The 13,083-nt window shown below is 37.4% G+C and overlaps 1 protein-coding gene across 2 annotated transcripts in view; it reads left to right on the forward strand.

The window, feature by feature from the left end:
• Positions 1–13,083, forward strand: part of AOX1 (aldehyde oxidase 1) — a 39,582-nt gene that overhangs the window by 7,849 nt on the left and 18,650 nt on the right. For both annotated transcript variants that reach the window (XM_059475825.1, XM_059475824.1), the window contains exons 9-20: positions 774–918; positions 1,088–1,180; positions 2,870–3,021; positions 3,256–3,349; positions 4,052–4,161; positions 5,010–5,194; positions 6,335–6,497; positions 7,752–7,844; positions 9,789–9,958; positions 11,222–11,348; positions 11,705–11,827; positions 12,942–13,038. In XM_059475825.1, the coding sequence (XP_059331808.1) occupies positions 774–918; positions 1,088–1,180; positions 2,870–3,021; positions 3,256–3,349; positions 4,052–4,161; positions 5,010–5,194; positions 6,335–6,497; positions 7,752–7,844; positions 9,789–9,958; positions 11,222–11,348; positions 11,705–11,827; positions 12,942–13,038 (1,552 nt within the window). The remainder of the gene's footprint in view (positions 1–773; positions 919–1,087; positions 1,181–2,869; positions 3,022–3,255; positions 3,350–4,051; positions 4,162–5,009; positions 5,195–6,334; positions 6,498–7,751; positions 7,845–9,788; positions 9,959–11,221; positions 11,349–11,704; positions 11,828–12,941; positions 13,039–13,083) is intronic.

Raw genomic sequence — 13,083 nt, forward strand, 5'->3', positions numbered from 1 at the left:
ACAGCAAACTGAATGGCAAACAATTTTTAACATTGGAAAACAGTTTGTGGCTTAATAGTTGTGTTAGTCTGTTCTCAGATGGCCACCCAGATCAGAGAGTGTTTAGCCCCTGTGATTAAGGCATGCCAAAGATATAAACAGCTGGAATTGAAAGCGCTAGGCATCCTTAATTATTGACAGCATATTTGCCCTAGAAAAACTGAATGCTGTTTGTTTTACTTTATTACCATTGTAGAGATTCAAAGCCAGATTCTGTAGTTAGCTGACTGCTTCTGGAGAAAGACTGATGACTGCAGGACAGGAGTTCTTTACTGTGTGTTTGTACCAGCACTGGTTCACAAGCTATTTCCAAGTGATCAGTGCTAGAACAGCCAGAGACACTTAAGTGTATGCATAATCTAGAAGGGGATGCTGCTGTCAGTGCCATTGGTGCTCTCCAAGATCTACTACTAAGTATTTTTTAATCACTTTTTAAACAGTTTTAGCAATTGCAGGCTCTATCCCTACATCTTTTGCTAGGAGACTGTTTATTATCATTCTTGTTTATTAGCCCACTGGAATTACTTGAAGACCTTTCACCCACACAGTCTCGACTTTCATCATTGTGCAAACATTAGCCAACATAACATTTCTGTCCCCTTTTTATCCAATTTTAAAGGATTGTGTAGAATTGCTGTTGTTTAAGAACATTTTTGACTTTCAGTCTGTTGTCTATTAGACCTTCCTTCTGTCTGTATGTCCAAATATTTAAATCTGCTGTGTTTCTCCATCAGAGAATGGCAGAAAATCAACCAAAAAGAACTCTGGTTTTTCGTGGGGAGCGAGTAACATGGATTTCTCCCGTAAGCTTGGATGAACTGCTGGATCTGAAAGCCACCTACCCTAAAGCACCTCTTGTAGTTGGGAACACCAGTGTGGGTATGTATGTGATCAGAACAGCTCCTGTTGCTTTAGTTCCAGTGTGCATGAGAGGACTGGGGCTACGTTTGTGGTTCTTTCTGCATCTTCATCCCTAAGCTTACGTTCCAGTATGTGGGAGCTGTCGTTACAGAAAGGCTTTTTGTCTGCGTCTATTCCTATCTTGTAGGACCTGACATGAAGTTCAGAGGTGTGTTCCATCCATTTCTTATTGCTCCTGCAAGGATCCCTGATCTGAATGTGCTGAAATACACAAATGATGGTCAGTAAACATTACTTTTTTCCAAAGTAGATTTCTTTGCAGTAAGGAATGCTGCACCATTCCAGAGTGCTGAGCAACTCATTCCCTGAGCATGCTTGGCTGTTTCCCAGGTCAAGGGGCTGTTGCCAGCAACACAGTGCAGGAGGGTTTTGTCTTCCTGACTCAGTGCAGAGCTGCCCAGCAATATTATCTTGGGCCTTAGTGCAAGGGTGATTATTCTGGCAATACTGGTTCTGGTGATCAGTCATGCAGGATTTGCTCTGTGACTGCTGAATAGCAGAGAGATCCTTACAGAACCACAGGGAGAGTTAGCATGTGGCATGCTTGGTTACATTAGAAAAAAGGCTGTGATTAAACTGGCATCACTGATATGCATTGACTAATCTTGTTCTCAATCATAACAGCATGAATTATAATAGGTTAAAAATGTTGTACCTCAACTTACATGTTTATAATAAGCATGGAGATTTTTTTTTTTAGTTAGACTAGGTTTTGGGTTTTAAATCCTTTCTGGTGGATTAAAACTACAACCAGAACAGGTCTCAACTTACTATAATAGTCTAAAGTAATTGAATAAAAATTACCTTGTACTAGCTTATAGCCAAATTTTCAAGGAAAGTCATATCTGATGAATTACTTGCTATATGCCTGAAAGCCACTTTTTTCTTAAGTGATAAGCTGTGTTTGATAGTTCTGTCATTGCATTTAGGATCTCTATTTTATTTCTGGTCAGTCATCCAGTTCTATTCAAAGACTAGTTTATTCTTTGCTGAAAAGTAGCTAGGAATTGAAAAGAAGCTGGGAGAATTCTTATTCCTTCTTTAAAGTGTGTAAATAAAACCTAGGTATTTGAAGGTGAGACTTACTAGTCCTAAAACAAGAGGTATGCAGTTTAGTTTGTCAGCCAGAAATAGCATTTCCTCTCTTTAATCAGATTTAAATGCAAAATATGTTTTGATTAATTTTTTTAAATACACAAAATTTAATATTGCTTTGCTTAATTAAAATGCATTAAATTTATTTCTATTTTCATTTATACATTTAATTGAATCCCAGTATTCATTGAAAACATTCATTTATTATGTAAATAATTATTTTTAATAGAAGGGAACTGTGTACCATTTACAAAAAAATCAGAAGTATAATCTTTCAAAAAAAAGCTTCTGAAGTAAATGCATATGAGTTCTCTTTCTAGTGGGAAAAATGATACTGTCTTCATTGTTAGGACTGTTTGGGTTTTTGCTGCCAATGCTACCTACCCCCACCTTAGAAGAATAACAAGCAGGTACATATGCAAAGGAAGATGAAATTAGGATGGAAGTCATGCTTTGGAATAGGAAGTCTATTGAAAGCATTTTGAAGCTGACTCACCTTTGTGTGATGTCTCCTAAATGTTTACTCAGTCAAAGCAAGGTGGAAGGGAAGCAGTTGGGATGTGCAGCTGGAAGCACAGAAGGGATTTCCCTTTCAGCAGAGGAGGTGAGGTATTAGTTCTGTTTCATAATTTCTAGAGATTTTACCCTCAGTCTCCTGAAATAAAGGTTCCAATTCCTTTAAAATGCAAAGGCTCCTCTCCTTTTACCTGCCTTAGCTCCCGTGAGCTGTCATAACTCTACAGTCTGAAGTCGCTTTAAAACCCAGGCAATAAAGCAATGCACACATTACACTTTCATAATCTTTTGGTTACAGGGTTAACTCTGGGAGCTGCCTGCAGCCTCTCTCTAGTGAAAGACATCTTGACAAATGCAATTGCCAAGTTCCCTGAAGAGAAGACAAGGGTTTTCTGTGCTGTCTTGCAGCAATTGAGAACTCTGGGCGGAGAACAGATAAGAAATGTTGCTGTATGTTGGGAATTACTTGCAATTACTATTTGAAAAAATTGTAACAAATGTGTAATTGGTCCTGACCACATGTAGAACTTGCATTTTTAATTTTGATTTTGCCATGAATTTTCTATCAATACCTCTTTTTGTAGCTTTCAATACGTAAAAATGTACATATGATTTGCATCTCATATTGTCACTTAATATGATGATTACAGAGAAAAGTAACATAAACTTCTTTATTTTTTCAAGTCATTTGGTGGAAACATCATAAGTAGAAAATCAACATCAGACTTGAATCCTGTTCTGGCAGCCAGCAACTGCATGCTCAATCTGGCTTCAAAAGGTAGGAGGAGATAGCCTGTCTCTGTAGCATTTAAATGTTCAAAGGGCTCTTAGAGATTTAGGTTCCTTGCAGAATTTTATCATCTTCCCTTCTGAGAATTTGAACTTTCATAATATCCATCACAGAATAACAAATATGTTCACTTTCAGAACAAAATATCAAAAAGAGAAAGGAAAGAGCAATAGCTTTTATTCCTTTCTGGACTCCTAGAAATGCTCAGAATCTCAGGGGAAAAGCAAACAAAGAAAAAAAGAAATTAACCCAAAACCTAAACAACAAAAGCCCCACCTTCCTAATAACATTCTACTTTTGCAGCAGTTCTTTACCACTCAGTTTGCTTCCTCATTTTGTATGTTTTAGACTGAAAGGTAGTTATGACAGCAGCTGCAGAGATCTGGAATAAGTTGATAGGGTTGAGGGTGGAATCATCATGGCAGTATTGGAAGGGAGGATTATAGAATGGGGATTGACCTCTGAGTACTTTTTTTAGGAATCTGGTATTGTGATGTTATGGAAGATGGAGCAACCATTTGAATTTATGGAACATATCACTCATAGTTTTTTATGTAATCTCTGTAGTGTTTATTTATTCAGGAAGGCAGCAGGTATTTCTTGCCAATTAAAATACTATTGATATTGTGTTAATTGCACAATTGTAGGGAATTTTCTGGATTTGAGTTTTTTGGGTTTGTTTTTTTTTAGGGCAAAGGCGACAGATTCCTGTGAGTGATATTTTTGCAGATGGAGTTGGTAACAATACCATTACACCAGAAGAGATCTTAGTCTCTATCCATATTCCCTATTCTAGGAAGGTAAGTTATTAGTTTATTTAGATTTGCTTTATGCAGAATTAAAGGCTATGAAATAAAGAGCAAGAAGGGGCATAATTCGTCTGTTTAAACTAGCACTGTTACTGCTCACTTTCTGAATTCCTTACATTTATTCATTTCAGTGCCATACTATCTCCCAGTTTCAGCCAAAAAACGCAACTCAGCAGGTAGCTGGCAATGCTACATAAAGAGTAATATTCAGAAAAAAAGTTTGCCCTAAAATGATGAGGGAAATAGCAATTGTCTAGATCCCCTGTGGAAAGGGGTCTTGGACAAGTTGCCATTGTTCTCACCAAAGCAGGCTGCTCACCTGTGATATGACTGGCATCAAATTCGCAACGCATTGTCATCTCCTGAGGATTTTTCTTTAAAATGGGATAAGATTGGATATGTGCATATGGTGGTTCCATAAATGTTGCTGAACTGAATAATAGTCTTTAACTGATACTGGGTTTGCAAGAGTGGATATGGGATCTTAGAAGAGAATTATGGGTTATCTTATATGAATACTGAAGTTTGGCAATACCTTGAAGCCTCTAAACTTATGGTCTTGTTATAAATACAGCCCCACAAAATCCCTGTCTTCCTGTTATCTACCATGAAAAATCTAGGTCATCTGAATTGTGTAGGTGATGGAGGATTGTGTATGAGCTGCTAGAAAATCAAAGATGCTAAATCTACTGAAAGGTCAAGAGAAGAAAATACATGGTCTTGAATACTCAGGAAGTTGAATTTGTGCTCTTAATTTTCTGTTCTCTTGCTTCTCATAGCACAATAACAAAATCTACTTTCAGATTCTTACATGTCTGCATTTCTGTAATCTTGCTCAGGGGGAGTACATCTCTGCATTTCGACAAGCACCAAGACGGGAAAATGCTCTTCCGATAACCACTGCTGGGATGAGGGTCCTTTTTGAAGAAGGTACAGACATTATAAAGGATCTAAGCATTTTCTATGGAGGTGCTGTCTCAACAACAGTCTGTGCAAAACAAACCTGTTGGACACTTACTGGAAGGTAAAATTTCTTTGTCTTGTGTGTCTGAGCAAACATGAACCTGAACTTTGAAAGCTCAGGTTCATGTTCCTTGTGACACGAAAGTACAGAAAGATTTCATTTGCCTGACTGATGTCTTGTATGTTCAAGTGAATGATCAAGCCTTAATGATGACTTTTCAGGATTGTTACATTTTGGAGTTTGCACGTTAAGTGCAACTCCAGTGTGAATTATGCAGAGAGATAAGAGATGGCCTGTGAGATAAGTGGGTGAGGTATACATCAGTCAGTTGTGCACCTAAACCCAAGGATGAGTAAATTACTCTGTACCCCATACATTTGATAATCCTCTCATCAGTGTTCTTGAGTCCTTCAGTTTGTCTCTAAAAGATACAAAGTTTGAGAACAGTAGATGTGCCAAATAAAGTTAGAAGCACAAGTCAGGTCTTCACCTTTTCAACATATCTTCATCTACAAGGTCTCAGTAATCTCTGGAATTAGTCCCTGACTTTACCTCTCACTTTGCAGCACTTTTCAAAGTTTTGGAGGAAAAAAATTGCAAATTCAAGCAGCAAAAAAGTAGCACTAAATGAAGCCCCTGTTGCCTTTTGTTGCTATTTAATATGCAACTGTTTCTTTAGTTGAAGCGTTCACTATTTTTTGATGCTTAACATTATTAAATTTAGTCTAGCAGACTTAATATTTTGGTATCTGTAGCCGTGTAGCTATATAGAATTAACGGTGTTGAGTTACTTGAGGAAGAGCGTGCTTTCAGAAAATGTAACAGCTAATTAGATCCCTTGGAAGTATCTACATTTTGCATCTATGTCTACTTTTTTTCAAATATGGGATAGTATCTGCAATATGGTGAGAATCAGTAAGACTGCTAAAGCAGCTTTAAAGCTGTAATAGGGTTTATTTATGCATTTGTTTATTTAAAAATGCTGGCAGAGCACTTAATTCAGTTTGCTTATGGGAGTTCAGCTCTGTGAGCAACATTGATCTACACCATTTTAAAAATTGCAGACATTATTAGAAACAATATTTTGACTTAATTCTGATCAGGAGTATGTCTGTGGTCAATGGTACACATAAATTACTGCAATTGGTATTTATTTTTTATTAGTCCTGGTCTGATTGTATCTATTATTCTTCCTGACAGACACTGGAATGAACAAATGTTGGATGAAGCATGCAGACTTGTCCTTAAGGAAATTGCTCTTCCAGGCTCAGCTGGTGATGAAAATGTAGACTATAAGAAAACGTTGATGGTCAGTTTCTTCTACAGGTTTTTCCTGGAAGTATCGCAGTCATTGAAGGCAATGGTAAAGTAGATCATAAAATCATGGAATGTACTGAGTTACAGGAGACCCATCAGGACCATGGAGTCCCACTCCTGGCCTGCACAGGACACCACAGGAGTCCCACCATGTGCCTGATAGCATTGTCCAAATGCTTTTTGAACTCAGGCTAGGAGCTGTGACCACTGCTCTGGGGAGCTTTTTCCAGTGCTCAAACACTCTCCGGGTGAAAAATCTCTTCCTGATGTGCAACCTAAAGCTCTCCCCTCCCGACTTCATGCCATTTCCTCCAGTGCTCTCAGTGGTCAGCAGAGTGAAGAGGCTGATACCTGCCCCTCCACTTTCCCTTGTGAGGATGTTGAAGACCTCAGTGAGGTCTCCCTTGACTCTCCTCCAGGCTGAGCAAACCAGGTGTTCCCCATGTCTGCTCTTGTGCAAGCAAATAAAAGGGGTGTTCTTGCTTGCAATTTGTGCAGTGTGCTAAATCATTGTCTTTGGTGTTTGGAGCTACTCAATAACCTAAGTGTTTAACTCCCAAAGAGGCTGACAGAGGGATGCCCATTTAACTTTTAGATGCTCAGATATCTTTACCTTGGACATAAGGCTTTAAAAGACATTTCAGCTATATTAATACAACAACATACCAGCAGCAAGCTCCCAGACCCAAAGGCAATATACAAAAGATCTTACTCTTTTGTATTTACTCTTTTGTATTTACTATTTGTCAAAACACAAATAGATGAAATAGAAATAAAGGCTTTGGAAAAAAGCTGTAGATACTAAACCAACCCTCCTTCTTGTATAAGCTGTTGACTGGGAGATGAGGACACTAAAGTTTCACTTGTCAAGACGTTCTAGGGTAATTTACTTTTTTTATTTTTGTCTTAAATATATTCTTACAGAGAAAAATATTCCTTTAACACTTTTCTTCTGTTACCTTGAGCTCTTTCCTCTAAATCAACATTATAGGTAATTGTTGAGTACCAGGAGTGATTCTGAGCCATTTTTGATCAGACCTCAAAACAAAGCTCTTCTGTCTGTCCCTACTTGATGTTACTTACTTTAAAAAGTATATTTGTTGAATCTAATGCATTTTTGAATATTATTTAGTGACACCTAAAACCTCAACATTGTTTTCAGATTGTTGTTTTAGGCCTTTCTAGTTTGACCCTGGAAAGCATTTCCTGTGTAAAGATTTTGTGCTTGATTTTGATTGTTGGCTTTTCTAATTGTAATGTTCAAAATGTGAGTTTTAGTAGTAATTCACTTCTTTTTCAGGATTCTTGCCATTATCCAGGCATACCTGTGGAGTATGGGAGTGTCCTACAAGATTTCAAAACCAGAATGCCCCAGAGTATCCAAATATATCAGGCAAGTGATTTCATTCTGACATTGTTTTGTGCTTTATAAGACTAGGTAAAAAGTCACAGTTCTAACATGAGCTACGGTGTGAAGGTCAGGTTCAGATTTTCCAAAGGACTGGAAGCAATATGCTTTTAGTGGTTGATTTTAACTGTATCTCATTTGGAGAAGCCTTGTTTATAAAAATAGATTCAGGGGTATACTCACTTCTTCTAGACAGTGCTTTGAAGATAAATATGCTAAGCAAACTCCATTGTCAGACTGCGCAAAATTGGTTTATTGCAGTGTACTAACCAGTTAGAGAGAAATTTTAAAAACAAAAAAAAAAAAATTGGAAAGCCCAGGTATAGTATATATATACACTGTAGCATAGCTATAGTATTGTTGTTTCAAGATCCTCAGGGGCTCTTACTGTAGATTTAGGAATCAAGATGGTGTGTGATGATTGTGTGCTCAAATTAACACAAGCAAGTTGTCCTAAATCAACAGTAGAGAGCAGCAAAGAACACATTTGGTATTTTCTGAGCTCACCGTATAAATAGTTCATGGTGGAAACACCTGCAAGGATTTTTAATATTTTGACACCCACAGTACACAAGTTAAAATACCAACTTTTGGAAACCTAAAGAAAAATTCAAATGAAATATAGGTAAATACTTGTTTTTCTTTTAATTTTTAGATATTCCCTAGAAAAACACTTGCTTTAAATTCTTCATATTTGTTCAAATTGTTACATTAAATTTCCTTCAGAGTTGTTATTATTTTTAAAATTACAAGGGCAAGAAGCATTTAGAGGAGCCAGGATCAAGGGGACTATTTCTGTGACTTCTCCCCAGTTTATTCCCCATCTCTAATAAAGTGACTGAACATCAGAAATTGAAACAATTTGATACTCAGATCAATTGGCACTGAGCAATAGAAATTTAGAAACCCAGAAAATCTGAGATTTTCCACTTTAAATTTCTATTTAGATTTTGTAAGGCCATATTTTTTGTCTGCACTCTTTCATTTGGACATTATTAAGATGAACAAAAAGAATGCTTATCCTGAAATGCAAATACGTTGTCATTCTGTGGTGGAAATGTTGAAGTGGTTTGGCTGAGACATCCATTTGAGGAACTTCAGGCAGTCAAGCAAAGAGTGGTCATTCTTGACTTTGTGCCAATAGCAGACAGTGTGCCAGACAGTGCAGGAAGCAGAAGTGTGTAGCCTGAACACTTGTGTGCTAGAAGCTTTAGAAGTAAAAACATTTTAAGTCATAAGCAATTAACTAATTCTAAATGTAGAAAAGGCAAAAAGTTAGCATGAATACTAACACAAAAATTGGAAAGGTGTTCTGGAAGTTTGCAACATTAGTTCACGTGGCAGATTTAACTGGAAATGCTGTATTAATTTAAAAAATAGCAAAGTAAGATTAATAAGACACTAAATTCATACACAAGTGCAAGGAAATAATTGGGAAGAAAATATTTAGGCAGTATTTTCTCACTGATTTATGTGATCAGTTGTACTCTTTCAGTGAGGAAGACAAATCTTAGAAACCATTGCATATAGCTCATAGTAAACCACCTGACACTGGTAACATTCAGAGCAGAATTTTTTGAGAATAATTCAGAAAATTATCAAAGCTTCATTACACTATTCAGTAAGGGAGGAAAATGTCTTTTGAAAAAATGCTGGTTTTGTCACTTTGATGTAAATAATTAAGGAAAAAAACCCAAATAAACAACCCTGTGTGGGACTCTCTGAAGGTTCCATAAGAGAAGAAAAGAGGAGAATGAAATCCCCAGGAGTAGCAGTCACCTCCTGCAGCCCCATCTCTTTCAATATTGAACCAGAAGATGATTGTATGAGCAGTTGTTCATTCACCCGATTTTCTGATCACTGTAAGAGTAACAGGACTGGTTTTTTTCCTTACCTGGGGGTGCTGGGTGTATGTTTCTGACTGTTCAGGATGTAGATCCAAGCCAGTCTCCCCAGGACCCTGTAGGACGGCCCGTTATGCACCAGTCTGGGATAAAGCACGCCACTGGTGAAGCAGTCTACATTGATGACCTTCCTTCTGTGGATGGGGAACTTTTCCTGGCTCCTGTCACTAGTTCCAGAGCTCATGCTAAGATTGTGTAAGTGTTCAAAGTGGACTTGAAGAAAGTGTTGTCATGAATTGCTGCTGAGATTTTTAGGAACTGATGAGTTATGTGTGTACAGAACAGCATGCCTGATACCTGCACGCAAATCCATGCTGGCAGCAGTATTGTTGCACTAGTAGAAAGGTTTGTTAGGATTTAAGTGTCTCACCCCATTTTACTGTACCAGTAAGGGTGAACTGTTTCTGGTCCATAAACCAGCACAGAGCTAGCCTAGCTACCTCCACAAAGTGCTCAGCTGTGCAGTGCAAATGGACTTCAAGATTCACTTTTACCAATACTGCTTTTAAACCTTAACTATAGGATGAAAGAAGAAAATGTAGGAAATAGTGTGGCAACATTGCAGCCACAAGGTGGCAAAACTCATATGAGGTTTATAGGAGAAAAGGGTGGAGCAGAGGATTTTATTTTGTAAGAAAACTGTTTCAATGTATGCTTTTATGCTGCCAAGACACACCTATCCTAGCAGTTTGTTCAACATTCAGGCACCAAGACACAACCAAGTGATCTGTCATGACAGATAGGACTGGGGCTTCTAGCTACTGAGTCCTTGTCATATTTCCTGGCTTATTCTTAGGTCATTGCTGGGTTTGGCAGCCCTCTTTTTGGTCTCATCACAGAGGCGACATCACCCCCATCTCTGCAAGTCAATAGAATCTAGTCGGTCTCCTTTGTCTCCTGATGTGGGTGTCCAGAGAAGATGCCTGTACGTGTGCAGGGATCTGATGACCTGCTGAAGTAGATGCTGTCAAAACATGCTGTTCTTGTAGACCTTCTGCTGTTCCTTCTGGTCCTTATACACCTAGACATTTCCATTCCTTCCCCATTTATACTGGTTTTGTAACTTTTATATCTCTCTACATGAATCCTCCATCTGCAGATGAGTAATTGTATCTTGCAATATGTGTGTAGGCTGTCGGGTCTTAGAAAGTTGCTGTTGTAATATTGTAATTGTGTCGTGATTTTTTATTAAACCAATGCAATTCAGGCAACCTAATGGGCCAATGATTTCCCTGTTATATCTAAATTATCTTTTATAAATGAAGCAGATTAGTAGAATCTTAAATTGTCTTTTATCTGTGCTTCTCCACATGCCAGAGACAGAAAGAAAATGTGTATGTGAGCCTGTGAGCAAATCTTGGTAGTAGAAGAAATATACCTTTGTATTGTGTTCCCTTCTTCTGCGATCAGTTTGCATAATTAATGAATTACACTTCTCTCTTCCCATATCCCAATCAGATCTATAGATACCTCAGAGGCCCTAAAAGGAGCAGGTGTGTTTGATGTCATAACAGCTCATGATGTGCCAGCTGCAAATGAGTTTCATTTTTCTGATGATCCAGAGATTATATTTGCAAAAAATGAGGTATAAATACAATCTTTTTGCAACTGATTTTCATAATTAGGTATAAATACAATCTTTTTGCAACTGATTTTCATAATTTTAGCTGTTTTTTTTTTTCCCCGGCCTTTTATTGTCCTATTATCCATTTCTGAACAGTGTATTTTCCTTGATTCTGTAGTTATAGTGGTATTTTTATAATTTGTTAGCTTCATGGATGATGTAAAAATACAAAAGTTCTTAACTCAAAGAAAACTTCTAAACAGGAAACATAAGTGATGGTAAGGTAAAATAAGAATATCAGTAACACATGAATTGTGTTACTGATTGTGTGGGAATTGCTTGAATCCACTGTTCCAGTACTGATGTGTATTCTGCAGGTGATTTGCGTGGGTCAGATTGTCTGTGCCGTGGTCGCAGATTCAGATGTTCATGCCAAACAAGCAGCTGCAAAAGTGAAGATAGAGTATGAAATGCTGGAACCAGTAATTTTAACAATTGAGGTACTAATAATTTCTTCTGCTTTTTTATTGTTTTACCTATTTAATGAATGGAAGCAGTTTGCACTCTTTAGTTGCTTTTAAAATATGATTTTTAAGGAAACAAGATGAATTTGAACATCCAATTAAGCAGTATGAGTATCTCCCTATAAATAAATGTTTAACCTTTTGTCTAATTTTGACCACTTGTGATAGGCAACAGTTTTGAAAGTATGAAGGTTTGACAAGTTTTACGGTAATAAACATTAGAATGCAAAAAAACAAAAGGACTGTCCTAATGTTCCCAGTGAGGAAAAGGCAATGAGCATGCTGGTTTCTAATTTTCTGGTAGCTACCAGTTGGTAAGTCAGCATGTGTATAGTGGCTAACAGTTAGCTCCTGATTATCTCTAGCATTTTTATCTGTTGTCTAGCTTGAAAGCTAGGCTGGAGATGTAGGAGTTGTTGGGGGAAAATGAAAGAAAGGTGTTAGGGATGAATATTTTAGAAGTGTAATGTGAGAGTCACATATGGACTTACCCTGAATCAAAGAGAATAAAAGTAAGGAACAAAGAACACACAGGGAATCAGCATTAGTTCAGCATTAAACAACTTTACAGCTTGTTTTAATGTGTGTGTGGTCTAATGGAACAATCTTTTTGATAGAAAAATAGATAAAGGCTGACAAATTTTGTTAACATTTCATTAGAATTGAAAATCCAGTGAAATCTCATTAGAAATAAAGCAAATGCTAATTTATAAATAGATTCCACCTCTACTTAGTCCTTGTGAGTTCTTCCCCTCTTACTGGCATCACACTTTGGATGATGCTGTTGCATACTTTGTGGTGTCTTGGTCACTTCCTGGGTGTATGACTGGGAAGGGAAGGTTAAATAAACTGAATGCATTTCCTTCAGAAACTGCTGTCATCAGTTACACAGGATGCATCAGGAAAGAATTGCTGGTATTGAAAAACAAACTCAACAATGACAGTAAAGTGATGGAATACAGCTGTTCATTGATTTAGGTAGCTGGTAGTTCCAGTCTCTGAAGACAGTGGTGTTGGTCCTGAGACTAAAGGGCTGCTGGGAATCTTAGAAATATTTAAACCCCCCCATTTCTCTTTTTCTCCATTACAGGAAGCTATAAAACACAAGTCATTCTTTGAGCCAAAAAGAAAATTAGAACAAGGAAATGTTGATGAAGCATTTGAAACTGTTGATAATATAATTGAAGGTAAACTGTAGAATACATTTGATGAGAAAATTTTGGCTGTCAGTA

Source organism: Ammospiza nelsoni, chromosome 7 (genome assembly GCF_027579445.1).
Source record: "Ammospiza nelsoni isolate bAmmNel1 chromosome 7, bAmmNel1.pri, whole genome shotgun sequence".
NCBI classification, from domain to species: Eukaryota; Metazoa; Chordata; class Aves; order Passeriformes; family Passerellidae; genus Ammospiza; species Ammospiza nelsoni.